Source organism: Streptopelia decaocto, assembly GCF_964273445.1.
Source record: "Streptopelia decaocto genome assembly, chromosome: 2".
Lineage (NCBI taxonomy): Eukaryota > Metazoa > Chordata > Aves > Columbiformes > Columbidae > Streptopelia > Streptopelia decaocto.
In genome coordinates, this window is record NC_138655.1 from 156,646,187 (window position 1) to 156,664,597 (window position 18,411).

At 43.2% G+C, this 18,411-nt stretch overlaps 1 protein-coding gene across 1 annotated transcript in view; it reads left to right on the plus strand.

The window, feature by feature from the left end:
- The first annotated feature begins 558 nt into the window (after positions 1-558).
- PRKAG2 (protein kinase AMP-activated non-catalytic subunit gamma 2) overlaps positions 559-18,411 on the plus strand; it is a 224,238-nt gene continuing 206,385 nt past the window's right edge. The window contains exon 1 of the mRNA XM_082044012.1: positions 559-1,402. Coding sequence (XP_081900138.1) covers positions 1,310-1,402 — 93 coding nt within the window. The 5' untranslated portion in view covers positions 559-1,309. The remainder of the gene's footprint in view (positions 1,403-18,411) is intronic.

Below are 18,411 nucleotides of genomic sequence, written 5' to 3' on the forward strand. Positions count from 1 at the left end.
CGCGTTTGAAGGCTTTCTGGACGGAAGGAGCGGAAAAACCGATGTTCCAAGGGTGGGCTGGGGCCCTCCTGGCCTTGGCACAAGTTTCCTGGCAGCAAGGGGGCAGCAGCCCCGGGGTTTTGCCCCGCCCGAGCGAGCGGGACAGGGGCGTCGGGCAGGTCCCGGTGCCCAGCTCCGGCCCCCGGGCTGCGGGGCCAGAGCAGCAGCCGGGCGGGGGCTCTGCACAGCTGGGCTCCGCTCCGCAGAGCCGGGTTGGGCTCCGCAAAGTCGGGCTGCGGCTCTGCACAGCCGGGCTGGGCTCCGCAGAGCCGGGCTGCGGCTCTGCACAGCCGGGCTGGGCTCTGCAGAGCCGGGCTGCGCAGCGGTGCTGCTGGCGCGGGAGCGCTACGGGGTGGGAAGGGGCTGCTTCTGGGGGAAAAAATCCTCCTTTAGGGCACGACCGGGAGAAATCCCGGGGGGAGGGAGGGGAGGAATCAGCCTGTGAGGTCGGGAGGGAAGGGAACCGCGCCGCCTGTGCGTTTTTGGCAAGGTGAAACCCAGCCTTTTCGCCCACCCCCGTGCTCCAGCAGCCCGGAGGATGCGGGCGCAGCCCCAGCTCCAATCTCCGCTCCCCAAGGGGCCAGCGGGGCGGCCCGCACCCGCGGAGAGCCGCGGGGAACAGCCGCGCTGGGCTCGTTGTGCACTTCCTGGCGAGCCGGCCGGGGCTCTCGGCACCGCCCGGGCACCTCCTCCCTCCCGGGCCGGGCTCCGCGTTGGGCTCCGCGGGGCAGCGCTCGCCCGCGGGGCGCGGAGCCGGCCCGGCCCGGGACATCCGCGCTCCTCCGCGCCCCCCGCGGCCGCCGCTCTGCCAGGAGCCTCGCCCCAGCGCCTTCCCCTTTTTGGGTTTCTGTGGCGTTTGAGCGGTTTGGGGGTTGTTTTGTTTTTTCCCCTCTCTTACGGGGACAGCGCGGCCGGGCTGGGCGAGGGGAAGGAAACTTTCTCACCCCCCAGGATGCTCCGGATATTTTTAAAAGGGCGGAAGAGTGAGAGAGGGAGCAGCGTTTGTAAGGGCATCTCATACTCTTGAGAAGGTCCCTCCTGACACCTCGCTGCGGGGATTAAAGGCCGGAGCTGGAGAAACTCCTCCCCTTTCCTCTGCTTCTCCCATCCTCCCCCCCAACCCCGATTTCCTAAGGCCATTAAAAAAAAAAAAGAAAAGAAAAAGAAAAAGGAGCCTTGGAGTAACTGCGGCCGGTGGGACGGTGGGGTGAGGTGGAAGAGGAGCCTCCCTCTCCAGATCCATCGCCCAGCACCACGTCGGGGTGCAGGGATGGGAAGCACTGCCATGGACAAGAAGAAAGATGCCTCCAGCAGCAAGAAAAGCTCCAGCCAGAAGAAACTCATGTTGCGAGTGCACATCCCCGTAAGTAGCTCCTTGCTCTTCCTCCCCTTCGGCAGCTGGCGTGGCTTGGGCGCTGGAGCTTGTTTTTCTCTGACATGTAGCACAGCAAAAGGCAGGGAGAGGTGTTTCCTGCTGGTGAGGTCTGGAATTTGGGGGATGCCAGGCTGGGGTGCAGCCCGTGCAACAGGCAAGCCCTCCACACCTGGGGTGGGTTGGAGCATGGGGGGCTCCCCTGGCCCGTGGCACCGGGCTGTGAGGATAAATTGAGCTGCACCACTGCTCCCCTGCCCTGGGCTGCGGGTTTGGGTCAGTGTGTCTCACCCTGATCACACGCAGATTCACAGTATGGTTTAGCAAAATGTCTGTTCACCCCCACATGCTGGTCTTGACATCCCCAGGGATGGGGACTGGGAACTGTCCGTGCCTTGTGGCTGAATCAGTGTTTAAACAGACTCTTCCCCCTCTCAGGACTAATCCACAGCTGAATTTCTGGAGCTGGGGAACGCAGAGCTCACTCAGATTTGGACACAAGCTGTCTGTTTATTGCCGAAAGAGCAAGGACAGTTGTATTGCCAAGGTGGAGCGGAGCAGTGAGCCGCACAGGCTGTGCACTTACTCTGGTTTGTTTTGTATGTTCACACTGTAAAGAAACATGCAAGAAACTATAGTGTATAGATACAGAATAACCTCAGAACAAAACTTTCTCTCTGTTCCCAGTGAGTACTAAAAGGTTGGCTCTGTCTCCAGAGTTTACATACCTTTCAAAACTTTATTTTCTTTACTATTAGGATGTTCTTGTTATCTATGTAAGTATTTAGTTTTTAATTCTCAGTCCCACTGTGCTTTTGGTTTCAGTGCTTCTGGCAAGAAATGGCAGAGCCCCTGTATCCTAGTGCAATCTGTTTTGTGTGGTGTTTGTTTGTGGGTGTTTTTTTGTTTGTTTTGTTTTTTAAATCTCAGTATGTGAAAGTGGGAAGCAGTCCCACACGTCTCTGCCAGGCCACCAGGGAGCAAAATGATGTTTCTGGTTCTAAATTTTTCATCTGCTTTAGGGAAGAATAAGAAGGCAAAGTGAATTTATTAGGTGTCTTGAGCATGTGAAATAAAAAGGAGTAGAAATACATGGTTCTTCTGCAGATTTTGTTTTTCTCTGGAGAGGAGTGCAAGCCCAGGAGCCTAAGCCAAGCTTCTGGAGCTCTGAGTGCATTTAGTAGGAGAAAAGGGGCTGTTTCTGCTAACATGGATATTGCCTGTGCATTTGTGACTGGACATTTTAGGCGATAATCTTTGCCACGTTACCAGTAGTACTTGACAATAGGGATGTAAAATATCAAGAAAGTAAAATGTACCGCACCAAAGCGTGACTCACCTTGACACTTTATTCCTTTTTATTCTTTTCCACCCTGTCTACTGCATTGTCTCTGCCATCTCTTTCCATAGCCCCCAGCTCTGACTCGGTCTAGCTGGGGATTGCTGTGCAGCTGGATCTCCACATCTGCTCCGAGAAGCTGCATCTTCTGCTTGCTGAAGAGCCACAGGTAGCTTAGGAGATGCTGCGGTTGCTGCAGGATTTTACAGGATACATCTGCTGCTCTTGAAATACCTTCTGACCACCAGATAACTCTGACCAACCCAGTATTTTTCCCTATTTTTTGGTTGTGAAGCTAAGGTGGAACAAGTACCTAAATAATTTGTTCACACTTAAGAATTATTGACAGAGGAAGGCTGATGCATTTTCTTAATTGCATCCCTAAGCCCATAGACAGCCTCACTTCATGTGTTGCCTTAGTTCTGTCTTGGAGCATCATTAGTAGTGGGCCATAATTTTTCATGTTCACTAATCTCTTGGCCTCTTTGTGATGCAGTTTGTCACTAGGTAGTGGTAGTTATTCAGATACAAGCCTGCAAATGCCTGATATTGCACTGAAGTCAACACAAATTTTACTGTTCACCCAGCTGGAAGCAATTCAAGATTTGATAACAAGGTAACACCTTCCATCCCTCCTCTCCCCTCCCCGAATATGATCCTTGTGTTCCATTCTGCATCATTCTAGCATTCCTGAAATGGACTATTTGGCCCTGGATCTTTCAGGTTGTACTCCCATTTTTGGTGGTTTTCTGTTATCTGGCAGAGTTTAAATATGACTTTGCCATAAGAAAGAACATTTTTCTCGTTCTCCTCATTTGACAGTGGAATCTGCATTTGAAAAGATCCATTTAGACTGTTGTTTTTTCTCTTTCCTAATGTTTTCTTGGCTGTTGTTTTGAAGCATCATTCCTATTATTTCAGTGGCGCCTGTCAGTGTAGCTGTAGTTATCAAGGGAGCTTTCACCAGACGGTAATTTTTATTTTGTTCATCCTCTTCTTTGTTTTGCTGTGAGATCGTGTTTATTGCTGAGACATGTAATTCTTGCTCATTGAGATCTTCAAATTAGGAACAAGAGAAGGACTAGCAAGGTCTGAGTAGGAGGGGGGAGAGGAGTCAATTCTGAAAGAGGAAACAGTGGGACAGAAAGGTACTGTTGTGATGCAGACTATCCTAAAAAGTACTTATTAGTCACGTAGAAATGCTGACGGAAAAAGTAATGACAAATATTGTGCAAAAAAAAGGTGAATATTGCAAAATATACTACAATTAGGTTAGGGGATTGTGGAGTAATAGGCATGTCTGGAAAGAAAGTTGTGTGGTTTGCTTCCCTCTCCCACATATTTGTATTTTTTCGGGTTTGCCTGCGACAGTGGGGAAAAAATAGATCAATTTGAGAAGGCTGGTTTTGTGCCTTTCAACACTTGAGGGCATTTCTCAGGTGCACCTTTCTCAAGCAGGAACAAGACATGATACAAAGTGTCTGGAAACACTCTATTTTCACCTTCTTTCTGTGCTCAGTCTCCTTGGGCACAAGTGGGTGGTGTTCAGACCTTGCTTCTGGGAACAGTGGGAGACCACCACGTTCCTGCCAGGTGGGTTTCTAGGTGCCCTCCACTCATCATTCAGTGGCCAAGAGGAAAGTGGAGGCTGCTGTATTCTGTGGGCACAGCAGGGAAGCGTTTGCTAAATTGCTGGACTGATTGAACAGCTTTTTGTTTCTTATTTTCTGTGTTTTTTTTTTTTTTTTCCTTTTTTTCTTCTCAAATACACAACTAACAAGCTAGTAATTTAGATGGACCATAATAAAATTGCAGGAGCTTTTGTAAAGTAGAGGTCATATCAACCTCCATCTTTCCCAGCAGCATATTCTGAAGTCTGGAAATTAGAGATGCTTAAATGGAAATGTCTGGTCCAAATATCCCCGCAAGCTGCTACAGATTTAGACAGAAACCTTTGCTCCCTAGATGCATCACAGCTGTAATATGAAGACATTAACATTATAGAATTCCTTTTTAAGCCATTAGAAGATAATGCTTGCACATTACTTTGAACATTTTCAAAACTCTATTCTGAGATGGGATGCAATTGTCTGCTGAGTAGGAGCCCACGGCAGTGAGATCAGCGTGTTCTTTTGTCGTCTTGCAAAACTGATCGGTACTAACGTTAACGTTACCATTGTCATCCTGTCTGCTCCTGCTTATATGAATTTCAGCTGGGATAATGCAGTGAGTGCCAGCAAAGTTGTGTTGTATTTACAGCAGTACAACCGAGGGCAGAACCTGTCTCAAGAGCTTCACCATGGCAAGTGCCAAGCACCTGCTGCTCCCCGCACGTGGGAACTGCAGAACCTCAGCACTTGCTTGGATTTTTCCCAAATACTCACAAGGTGACTTTTTATTCAAAAGTACAAAGAGATTTTTTTCACAACAAAATAACGTCTGCAAATTAATATAAAAGCCTATTTCAGTGTTACCTCTGGTATTAACATTTCATCCCTGACAAAGTTGAAGCACTGGAAGGATGCTCTTGGAGATCGTGATCCTTTCTTTTCAATGCCACACAAACTAACAGATCTGCACACTTTCTCCCATTTCTTCATCAGCCTTTGTGATTTTGAACAGACTCCTCAATGTGCAAATTTACTGCTGTTTCCAGGCCTGTTGTTATGTCAGGATGCCAGGCTGAAACATCAGATGGCTTCAATATTTCTAACCAAAGAGATGACAATGATGCTCTTGACAGCTAATGTTGGCTTAGTCCCCTCCATCTTGCTTTCCACACTTGCAAAGTCATTAGTGGTTGCATGCCTAATAAATCACTGTGAAATGATTTTGTTCTGTCACAGTTTTTGCAGAGTGCTTCTTGTCTCCTGGTCATTGCTGGGTGGGCTGATGAGAACAGCACTTCAGTCTAAGGTTTGCTTTAGGAAGCCACGGACGGGAAACAAGCTGGTCAATTATTTTGAAGGAGATGAAGGAATAAGCTTCCAATGTGATCTAGGAATTAAAAAAATGTTTGTTTTCTCGGGAAAAGGAGGTGGGGTGAGAGGGAGACAGAGGAGAGAGACATGTTTCCTTAAAATTAAATCTGCAACTGTCCTCCCCTGTGCTCTCATAGGGCAGACTCTGAGTTGTCCTGAGCCTCTGTGGCCTTGAAGTTTAAATTTGGCTTCCTCCCTGAAGAGCTGATATATCAAGGATCTGAAAGGGCAGGAGGTATTTGCTCAGGAGCTTTGAGATGGCACTTTGAATCTGTCTGATGGAAAACAAAGAAAAGATTCATGTTTGCAATTGTAATAGCTGCCACTGTAACTAAAGCAGCTCTCTGCCTTTTTGGTTTTAAAGCATAATGCAAAGTGGCCATCAGCTTATTGAAAGGTACTGTTTTTTTAAAGCATTGCTGTTTCTGTTAGGAGATTTTGCTCCTAAATGGTCTCATCCAACCTGTGAATGCTGTGAGGCCCGTGAGCTCAGAGGAACATGAATTTCCTTGGAAGAATAAGTCATGAATGCAGAAGAAACCTCACAGAAATGTGGACAGTGAGACTCTTGGCCTCCTGGAAGGTGACTCACACCATTTCTGAAACAGAAGAAAATGTCCTGCTGCTAGAGGGATCAGGAGTGGAGTGGAAAGTCATGATCTCCACCTGGCAGGTTCTGGTGCCTGTTCACAGACCTGCAAAGTTCAGCCTATGCCCAGTTTTCACCTGGGCACCACATGGCATTCAAAGGAGCTGCTCAGGTGCAACTGAAAGCAGAATTTGACCTGGAGAACTGGATTTAACATTTTGTTGCTGCTATGGACAGTCATGTGTTGGCTCGGCATGGAGTAGGAAAGAGCCAAAACTGTATCAGCATGGCTGTTGGTAGACCAAATTATGGATATTAATGTTGCGTGAAGTCCCACATATAATTCTCATCCCTTTGAAGAGGAGCTGAGTTTATATCAAAAGCCATCTCATGCGTAGGGAATAATGAAAGAGCAGAGTTGGTTACAAGAGAAATGAAGCATCACGATGACATCAGTAGCAGACCGGAGATGTCATAGAATCTGTCTGTCTGGCACAGAAATAAACCCTTTGTGGGTGACATTACCCTGGCCTGATCACCAGGCTTCGACAATTATCCTGCTTTCAGGGCATGATCTGGTTGCAGAGAACTGCTGTCTCAGTTTCCTACTATTGTTTGCACTGTAGATGCACCGCAGAAAGTATTATGCTGTAACAAACAGGGAGACTTACGCATGTCTTCAAAGCCAAAAGGAAAAAGCAGCTTGAATGGAGTATGTTTTTTCTTCTGGAAAGGAGAACTTCTGTACACACATCAATATAAGATGCCATCAATAACTATAAAATATTATTGGTGGTTTGGCAATACAGTGTTGCACTACTACTGAATTATTTCTTGTGCCAGCAGTGAGTTGAGACACTGGTGTGTATGAATATTTCTACTGCAGACTGGTTTTTGTGTTTATTCTTTAGGTGTTTGCAGGAACTGGAATATTATGCTTCAGTTTAGTGTTTGCATCTGCAATACTGTCTCTCTTAAATCACTTGCATATAACTACATTTGCAAACTTTAAAGCATGAAAGCATTATTTATGCAGTAGAGAACCAGAACATAACATGGTATTTCAGTTTTTGACATTGAAGATTCATAGAATGGTATGTCGTGTCCTTTAAACTTTCATATAATTTAGCATGACAGTAAATTACATTATGTAAGCGTGACTTAGTGGGATGCAGAGCAAATGCATTGCAGTATATGTTTCATGGTTGTCATTTATATAACCCGCCATGATTGTTCAGACCTTCTGGTCATTATTGCAAAAGGTGCCTGTGACCTTCTGCTCCAAAACCAGAACCCATGTCATAAGCTGAAGACTTAAACTATTTTTGCAATCAGAGTGGTAGATCTATCTGCCTTTTTTAAGCTGCTGGAGAACACGTTCATAGATCTGGAGTTTCATTAGGAGGAAGTGTGTACACTATAAGCATTATCTGCCATGTTATAAAGCCTTTATCATCATTTATTCATGGCAGGCATTGTGCAATTTTCAGTTATCTTTTCACACTGGTAATGCTGCTGGAACAATGAAAATGAGAAAATACTCTGATTCTGCAAGCCGAAGAAAGAAAAGCTGAGCGATCAGAGTGCTGGCTTATAGCACTACAAAACACGGGATTTTCCTGCTCAGCTATACACTTACTAGTGGTCTTTTATGAATCATCGATGTTCAGACCTGGTTTGTGGAAGCGACATGAATGTTGATGCCTTTAGAAAACTTTAGAAACATGTTTTCTGAGGAATTAGAGAAATCAATACTTGGTGAGCTAGAACAGGGCTAAAATTTGAATCCAAGGATGAAGAAACCTTGCAATGAAGACACATCTCCTCAGAAAAGGTGTAGTTGTAGTTGTAAGAATGTGATGGACTAAACAGATGCCATCGGCATTGCCTGTAACCTGTCTAGTGGAAGAAATGGGTTGTTTCCTGCATGCCACTTACTTTGAATGGACTCTACATGGAAACTGGAAAAGACACCTGGAGTTATGGACAGAATTCTGAAGTGTATCGCAATGACTCTGTTTTTGCTACCCAGCCATAATCTTGGACAAGTTTCCACAGATTCAGGACAGTTATATACCTTTAAACAGGTGTATATTTAATATGTTTGCTAAGCCTGTGTTGTCTTGCTTTTGGTGGTGTGGCCTTTAGAAGGTATAGCTGCTAACAAGTGTTTTTTACAGGATCATGGGATAGTTGAGGTTGCAAGAGATTGTCCTGTCCCATCCTCCTGCTGACCCTGTGGTCAGCTGGAGCAGGTTGCTCAGGACTGTGTCCTATCAGATTTTGGGTATCTCCAAGGAGGGAGACTGCACAGCTTCACTGCTCTGAAGGAATGCATTTGGGCAAGGGAAACTCTTTGAGACTAAATATTGTTCAGCCACTACACAGGCACATTGAATTTAGCTCCACTGTTGGTTGGATCTTGTCCCAAAAAGCATAGTGTCCATCTGGGGAGGGAAACTGGATTTGGCCGTGTGGTGTAGAGACTTCTGGGAAAAGCATGCTCCGAGATGGGAGTAGAAACTGGACACAATGGTCCCACCAAGGTGTGCGGAAGAAGGGGACAACGAGGAAGACATAAAAAAGGTACTTAGTCAGTGCTATTGCAATGTGCATGGGAGCTTGCCAGCTCCTCAGCAGAGCGTTGTGTCTTCTTGGAATGTGGCTTTCATCATGCGTTGTCATTCCTTCTGCATAAATTAATTAGAGGGGGATTTGCTGTTACTGAGTATTAATCACGGCTTCTGTGTTGGAAGTATGACCTAAACCAAGAGGCATGAGGAAAGTCAGCTCAGGGACAAGAGCACTAAATCATCACCTACCTATCTGAATCTCTGTCTGCTGTATTGCCTGAGGTGCAACAGAGTAAAGTCCTTGATTAGGCTTTGCATTGAGGAACAGCTGAAGCTCGAGGTCCATAAAGAGTATTCCACACACAAAGTACAAAAGAATAATATTTTTGTCTCACTTTTTCATTTTTTTAGCATTGTGACTAGTAAACTATGATCTATTTTTAACTCATTGCTGTGCGGCATTGAGATACAGAAGCATCTTATGGAATGTTCTTTCCATCCATGACTGAACGCTGTTGAGCTGGAAATCTGTGCATGTGTAAGCATACATGTGTTAGTGAAGAAAAAATCTCTGCAGTATATAAAGCCTTGGTAGATGTTATAGACTAGAGTAGTGTGAGAGGAAGCGATGTTGTCCTTGCAGTACTGATATTCAGGTAGATGGCTGGAGTTTAAGCAACTTGCTCTATGTTGTACAGGAGTGTGATCATTTGACTCACCAAGTTTTGAGACCTAGTTTAGTTAACAATAAGCCCATTCTTCTTCCTGTGGTATTTGGCCCATAGGGATCCATGTACAAGCTCAGCCTAAGTCAGCAGTGACAGTAAGTATTTCCCCTTTTGCTTTTTGAAAATATGTGTAAAGTGGAAGGATTGCAGTCTAATGTCTATAGACAGTCACGTCATTTCCTAAAATAACACTGTTAGGATGCTTTTGGCAGTTTGGTCAGAAAGACCAAGAATTGATGATATTAGATAAATTAGAGGAGGCTAATTAACTTCCAGCATCTAAAGTGCTACTTCAACGAGTGTGCCAGATCACCACTCCCTCCATGAAACCTGTGAAACATTAGTCTCTTTATTTTCTGAATAGCTGCTGGCACATCAGTTGTAGAGTTCTTAAAATGAGGTATCTGCAGCCATTTAGCTAGTGGTAAAATATATATATATATATATATGGGGTTTGGGACATCCGAAATAGCACTTTACCAGCCACGTTCAACCTACAGCACCCTCCAAAGAGTTTTCAGGCATCATGTCTCCATTCCTGCACTCCACTGAGTTTTCCTTCCGGTTGGTGGGGCTGGGCATTCCCCAGTACTGCTGCCAGCTACTGCAGGAGAGAGAATACCCGTGTGGTCTCAACACTATTCTTCTTGGATACTCCTTCCACTAATGTTAGATCAACTCGCTCTTTATGGGAAAACCAAGAGCTTCTGCTGCCTGAAAAGTTGAGCCAACATTATTCATAAACGTAAGATTTACAGCCTGGAATGAATGGGAGATAGAAGATGTAACTCAGCTATTCTCTTTGCCCTTTTATTTAGCTAGTTGATGTTAAGGGTAAATACTAATTTAATAGACTTCTTTTAGCTGGGTGATGATTAATTATACATTTTCCTTTTTTTTGAGAATGTCTGTACACACTCTATGCTATGCAGAGGCAGGAGGGTACATGCCAGCATTTTTCTTTGTAAAGTAATACCAGTAATTCAAAATCTGTGATTACTTCAATTCTTTTTCCTGCATTGTGTGCTTGAAGAGTTCTGGCTCCTCTCACTGTGGCAGACCTGTGGAGGCATCACCAGCTGGCATGCAAAAGCTGCTGTTAAATGAGCTCTTTGGATTTTCAGCTGTAAAACACAGAGTTGGTAAAAAGAAACATGCCTTATTTAACCATGTACGGCAGTGGGTTAGTCTCCATTACTTAGTAAGACAAGAATGTTTTTCACCCAGTATTCACCAGCTGTCCTGGTGGACCTCAACCAATAGTTACCAAGGCCACACAAGCTCCTGTTCCTCTGTTTGGCTTTATCAACAGACTGTGTGCATCCTCCTGTCCCACTGCGATGCTGGATAAAACATGTTGCTTTACAATCCCTTCTTAGTTAGCCAACATGTTTTATTTTCCTGGTGTGCATTGCCAGATAAAACCAATGAGTGGTAACTCGGTAAGCCTTGGTGACTTGTTCAGTTTTCATGTCCATCTGTCTATAATCTGAGATCCAAAAATCTCAGAAGGACAGATGACTCAAGGTTACTTGAAATGCCATTCACAAGATTAATCCTAGAGAAAAAACAGTAGGTGGTAGGAAGCCTCGTAGTTCAGACACACGGGATTTTCAAAAGAATTTAGGCTCTTGAGGTCCCTTTGCGGTATCTGAAGATACTACTAGTCCACCTGCATCAGGGTGTCCTCAAATACACTTGAAAATCAAGCTTTACATCTTTCAAGATGTCATTCTTCCCCCTCTGCTATTTTTATTTGCGTTACAAAACAGAAGCTGATTTTCCTACTTTTCCATTCCCAATAACATTCTCTTGCACCCAATAGCTAAAATGGAAAAAAAAACCTAACAAAACCAAACAACCAAAAAACACAAGTAAGAAACCTGTTTTTTACGGAACAAAGATTGAAGGTAATACCAGGATGTAATTTGGGAAGAGATAAATAGCAGCTGTTCTCTTGGTGATAAAGACTGAAAGTAATACTGTTACTTAGTGAGACTTGAGTGACACAATTAAGTCCATGTTCTACATTATGTATGACTGCAGGTGACCAATTGCTACACATGATAAAAACTTCAGAAAGAAACTCCTTTTCTGCTCACTTCAACTTTTCAATGTACCTTGAGAAAAAGCTGCACTCATTTGAAATTTGATAGGATTTTTTATTTATATATATATTTTTTTGCCTGCACAAACCTTTAAAATGTGTTGCGAACAACCGTAGGCATTTGATGTGTTTATATTTACTGTGGATAGTTAGATCAAAATTACTATCAAATATAAATATTTTAAAAAGAAAAATCTATTTCTCTGCCATAATCGGGATATACTTTTTGTCAGCAGGTTTCTGAAGCAGAGGTATTTGGAATTAAAGGTATTTGGAGTTCTACGGATCATTGTCAATATTGCTGCTTGTTGTAAAACAAGCTTTTGGCCTTGACTGTATTTGGGTTGAAGTGACTGAGAAAGAGACACACACGTAAATAGGGACGAGCGGTAATAGATCAGAATCTGCATTTTAATGGGTGTTGGAACACACAAGCTGAACATTTGGGGACATCTGTCTGGGAATCACCTTCTCCTGGAGGAACAGTAAAATCTTATTTCTCTGGACTTAAGCAGCAAAATGAGAGGAAATTTAAAGTATTCACTCCAAGGAAATATCGATTTTCAGAGAAGATGTTTCTAAGAGTTCATTTCCAGAGAGCAATAGGTACCTCTGATTATGTCTTCTGGTTTGGAATGTTCCGTGCACTTGACAAGGTTAATTTAAAAACCATGGAAGGATGCAAGTGCAGAGCGTGTGTCTGTGTGCAAAGTGAAGCTGCCCTGCGCGCAGCTGTTTACTATAAACCCAACACATTCAGTGTGTACTACAGCCTGGCAAATTGCTCATGTTGCAGAGAAATGAACTGTGATGGAAAATGCAATGGATGTTTAATTATTTCAGGAACAAAAAAAAAAACCCCAAACATATTATGCATGTGCTTCTGCCCAATGTTAGAACATCTGGATTTAGTTTCTAGCTGTACTAAGGTTATTTTTTATTCCATATCCTGTGTTTTAATGTCACAAAACAAACAGAACAACGAGCTGAATTTGTATCTCGACCTTTAGGCCATTTTTATTTCTGGTGGGGTTTGTGTTTGGTTGGTTTGTTTTTTTGGTTTACATGACTATGTAATTTAAAGTCCGTTCACCTGGAGTATCGTGCTGAGAGACTAACGCATATTATTTTGAGTCCTGCTGTCCAAGACAGTTGTAACCTGGATTAACTTTCCTCTTGCTCGTCTCTGCCTGCTCCCCTGCACACGGCCGTTGCGGTCGAACCCCTCCAAGTCCCGTCATGTCGAATAGCGCATGGTCTTCAGAGCTCACTGGGGGACAGAAACGTCTGGGAACAATGTGAGCAGGCACAGCCAGGCACTTCCACTAATTGTTGATGTGGAGGATGGAATACAAAAGCAGAAGGAGAGGAGGGGGGAATGGAAATGTGTCTTGGTGTGGAAAAGACCGTGTAAAAACAAATATGTCTGGGCTTGCTCTTTGGGAATGTACGTGTTGCAAAGGAGAAGTCCCGCAACAGGAATCTTGTCATTTAGTCTGCCCATGTAGATAATTTTAGAAGGCTTCTTTTTATTATTCTAGAGGCTTTCTTGGCTATTTGGGGTTGTGGATTTGAGCAGTCACGAACTGTAATAGGTAGTGGCAATTTATTGCTGAGCTGGCTTGACATCCTCTGTTCATTTTGGGTTCTAGTTATTTGGTACTGCCTAAATATTGGGAATGGGAAATTTAAATGAATTAATTATTAATGGAACATACTAGTGGCATTTCAAAATATATTCTGCTGAAGTGGAGTTAATTATCTGAGTCTCTTCCATACCGTGTTCTCTAACCCAGAGCAAGCTGAAGCGCCTTGCAGATCAATTCTATAAAATAAATAAATTAGAATAAAATGACATGATTGAGGGGTTTTATTTGTAATGAAAAACATCTTTTTCTCTCAAGAACTGTTGTGCTGAAATATCTACACTATATTTTGCTTAAACTCTGAAAAAATATCAGGTAAAGACAGCGATGAAGGGATGATCAATTGGTAGGATGAGCCTGAAAACAGAACATTTATCCTGTAGGATAGGTGCTATAGGAAATGATGAACAATTGAAAGTGAAGTAGTGAGATTCCTAAAGTAAAAAGAGTAAATTTATACTTTATTACACAGTGGAACTTTAGCTACACACAGAAGCCACCAACCCATGCTGGGATTCATCATTCCATGGAGATGAAATGATTCTTTACACCAAGGACACAGAAAACACGAGGGATACACAGGGCATTTGCATGTTCATCTATTCCGGAAAGATCATCCTACTTATGCTGAAAAATAGATATTTCTGCAGCGAAATGCAACAGCTGCAATTAGTAATCAGCACAATGTAACACAATTGGTAAAAATCCAAATGCTTACTTTATCCATTTACTAAATGAATCACAAATGTCCAACTCAACTGAGAACTATTAGGGAGGCAAGAGGAAAGGGAATAGGCAGCAGAAACACCAATTTGTTGATTATATAATGGACCTATCATTAGTAACATGATTATGCCAATGCAATTGCTTTTTCTCCAAGACAGATACTTGTTCCCACCAGGGCTGATTGATCTTGAAAAGTGGTTTGATTATGCCGGAGCGTTTTTTAAATGGAAAATTATAATAGGGTTAAGGAGGATGGAGAACTATTTACTGGTAGAAATATGATTGCTGATAGCATTGTGGAAAAGTGAGAATGCAGAACGATAGGATGGTTTATCCAAGGAGTTAGATTTATCCCTTTTTAGTTAAAATTATGCAAATTCAGTGCTGTGAGACTTATCATGAGGACAGCCCTGAAGACTGATTGTGGCTCAGAGCACAAATCAAGTTCATACCATAAAATTCCTCCCAACAGCTCATTGCGGCACTTGTACATATTTCGACAGGCAGGACGGGCCTTCCAGCAGTTACCCCTTAAGATATTTATTGTAGTGTAGAAATCCGACTTCTGGCACTGAGTCGGGAACTTCATTTCACAGCAATCTGCTAAACATCTTTGCTGACTCAGACTGATTTTGAGCATGTTGCCAAAAGATCTTCAGTTTCTCACTCTTCTTGACAGTCTTCCAGTTTTCACATCAGATTTCTCTTTATGATGTGTTCCTATTTTTGTAATCCACTGATTTCCAAAAGCCACTGTACCCTCCACATAACTAATATCTCCTTAGCAGTACCGCCAGCCAGAAGCAGTAGCTGCTATCTCTAGATGCAATTTCTAAAAACCACCATGAGCACAAAATAGAAAGGCCACAAAAAACAATCTTACAGAGTTCCATGTTGGGTCTTTATGAAAAGGATTTTTAGTTTTGTTTACAACCCTGAGATGTGGGCAAACTTTAGGGATCAATATCAGGTTTTTCAGAACTTCTGATGACTTTGGCTGCCCAAGGGTAGGAAGCTTAATGCTAACGGGAGCCACAAGGCTCCTGTTGTTTCATGGAGGATACCCACAATTAGCCTTTTAGGGAATTTAGAGAATACTTTTTTGGCTTAAATGACCTGTTCAGCACAGAGCAGGGAGCGGCTGAACCTGCTGGAAGAGGATTTCCAGCTGTAGGAGCCGCTCAGCACTGGATACGCCGGGTCTGCTTCTGGTGTTACTTGTATTAGTGGGAGTATTTTCCCTGTCATCACTGAAACCGCTGTCATCAGCAGAGCTGGAGGCACCATTTCTGTACAAGGCAAAAATGTTAAGATTTCAGCATGACTTTCTGCAGATTAGAGGGATGGGAGAAGGAACCACCTCAAGCTTGTGAGTGTCTAAAGTATATATTTTTAAATTTTACAATAATTTAATTTCACAGACATCTAAGTGTCTTCTGGATATTCAACTGAGAGACAGCTCCTCGCAGACAACTTTTACACCTCTGCTTACTACAAGTCGTACCACATTTAACAGGACTGTGCAAAATGCCTGATGTAAGAGGTGTGTGATGGAGATGGAAGAGTGAAATGAGGGTAAAGTGTTAATACATGGCTAATGCCATGATTCACCCTCACTGCTATTCTGAGGGTGTTACAACTGTAATTCTGTAGCTGTGGTTGCTTCCAGCGGTCTAAGTGGGGAGGCAGGTAAGAGGTTGAACTCACTGTGAGCTCACAGACGCTAAAATACCTCTGTGAGTACTGGCAAGGCGCCCAGGCCAGAATAAATACATTCAACCTTTCTCTTTCACATCCTCCTTGTAGAGACGAAATACAAAAAGGCCAAACAGGATTCTGACAGACCATATTTTGTTTAAATAGAGGCCTGGTAACTATATGAGATGAAGAGACAGTTATAAGGCTAAATCCTGTGCTTCATATGGATTTATAACAGTCATTTAAATAAAATACGCCTTTGTACACAGGCAGAGGATTTGTGAATTCAAGCTGTTTTATGTATGTTTGCATAATATATGAGGTTTTTTGTACATAGTACATATACTTGGCTAGATTTTTTGTTGTTGTTGAAATCATCATGGTGATTTAGTTAATGTTGTTTTCTTTTCTGAGCATCATGTCAGAATTTATCATGATCTATTTAATCGAGAAAAGCCTTTTATCATCTGTCTCAGTTTGCACACACAAGGCCAGTTCCAAGGAAAGCTTGAGTTTTCTGAGAAGCTTCCAGAGGTTACAAGCAAGGTTTCTTTCTATCTGGTAATTAATTAAAAATAGGCTTTAAGAAGTTCATATGTTCCTTTCTAGGATATTCTGCTATTCGGGCTTTTCAGCACTGCTGGCCATGAGTGTGGATCATTTTACAGAAGGGCTCAGAAAAGGGTCCGTGATAGCAGGGGAGGGACAGGACTTACCTCTGATGGCTGGAGCTGGAACTCTTGATCGGACACATTGGCTTAGCTGCACAGGAGGTTTTAACTCTGGGAAGGAAATTTAATGATATGTTCTGTCAACAGGCTTAACATTTCTCACTCTTGACTCTTTCTCTTTTCCAAGTATATGTATTCATTAAGCTGACCACAGAAATTCAATCAAATATAAACTCGGCTATTGCTGGTAATTCATTAACAGATTCATCTAAAACTTTGTTGAAAGCTTTAGTTTCTGAATCAGGTCATGAATGTCTCATTTCCTCACCAGTCCAGAAATCCACAGTTGATTTGGTGATTAAAGCCAAGTCTAGCCAGACTGTGAGAACAGTGTCACCTCCTAACCACAAGCTGGATTTATTTTGGATCTGGCTGCGCTTCTTCCCCGTGTCAGGACTGCAGAAGAAGAGGAGGAAAACCTCATAGTGTGAAACGTGGCAGTCCTGACCCCTGCACACTGGAGGCTTCCTTCTTAATTTTGAAGGGACCGTGTGGCCCAAACCAAGCGCTCGCTCCACTGACCTTTTGGCAGTTACTTGGCTGGGTGCAGAGTACGTGGAGTGAGCTCTGGAACTGATACAGACCATCTCATATGGGAAGCTCTGAAGTGCTTTAGAAGTTATGTTTTGTCATATATAATGGACGTGTCGGTAGCTCTAGGACAGAGATCACCAGGTGTTTCACTGGTGCGTAGCAGTATGAGGAAAATTTGTGCAGGAGTTCAAGAAAATTACTTCATCTGGAATATCTGATAGGGAGGACTTTATTCACCAAGAAATGCAATGTGTGGAATGGAGTTTGGAGTCAAAATTAGTTTTCTAAAGGAAATTTCTGTGAGATCTTGACTGGACGCAAATGGTTTACTTATGTGTGTCTAGGGAAAAACATGTTTTGTTCATTCTATGTGAACTCAAGTGTCTGGGTAGCACTTTGCCTGCCTGCACTGGCCCTGGTTTGGGGGTGTTCCTAGTGAACCAGCTGATATCAGTGCTCTAATTACTCTGAATCTGAAATGTAAAATGTCACCAGTCACTGGACTGTTGATTCTTGGCTATACGCAAGAACCTGTTATCATTCAATCTCACCTTGTTATCCATGCACTCTTCACTTTATTCTCTGTTTATCCTCCATAGGTGGTAGCTCCTATCAGACACATGTACCTTCTAATATCAACTTTCTATGCACTCAAGTTTTCCCTCACACCTCAAACACAGGGAGACCTGCTTTGCTTGAATTTGCCAAAGAAGTGGACTCTTGGAGGATATCCAGGTTTTTATTGATGGGGTATTTGAGCCAAGTATAATATTTGTTTTAAAACTCTCCTCAAAAGAAATCCTGGTGAGAGAGCTAACATAACATAATAACCCTAATGCACTGTCCTCCATCTCCTTCCTTCTACAAATATCAAAATGTTTAGGAGAAATGATTCAGATAATAATACCCACGTTGCCCCAGAAGTATCATTATTTCTGATTTAAAGCTTGGAAAGAAAAGATATAACAAGTAACTTGCTCAAGACTATAGCAAGCTGGGAAGTAGAGTTCAATGGTGCCCTTCTCTTGTATGTTAGCTAAAAATATCATGGTGCTAAAAAGCCAGACTGTTGTAGGTAATTCAGCACTGGCAGATGTCTTGGCCCACTCCTGACTGTGCGCTCATTCTGTATGGAGCTTTTAATATATAAGATGAGCTGTAATGAGGCTTCCTTTGGCCTCAGGACTTTACCTGTGGTGAGGTCTGTTGTCAGACTCCTGTGTAAATGGATTTACTGCCTTCAGTGAAGTCAGTTTGACCCAGTAGGGGCAGAATCTGATAGCACCGTGAGCCTATGGCTCCCCATAAAACCTCCCTCTCTGCCATTCATTGTTAAGGCTGATGGAAA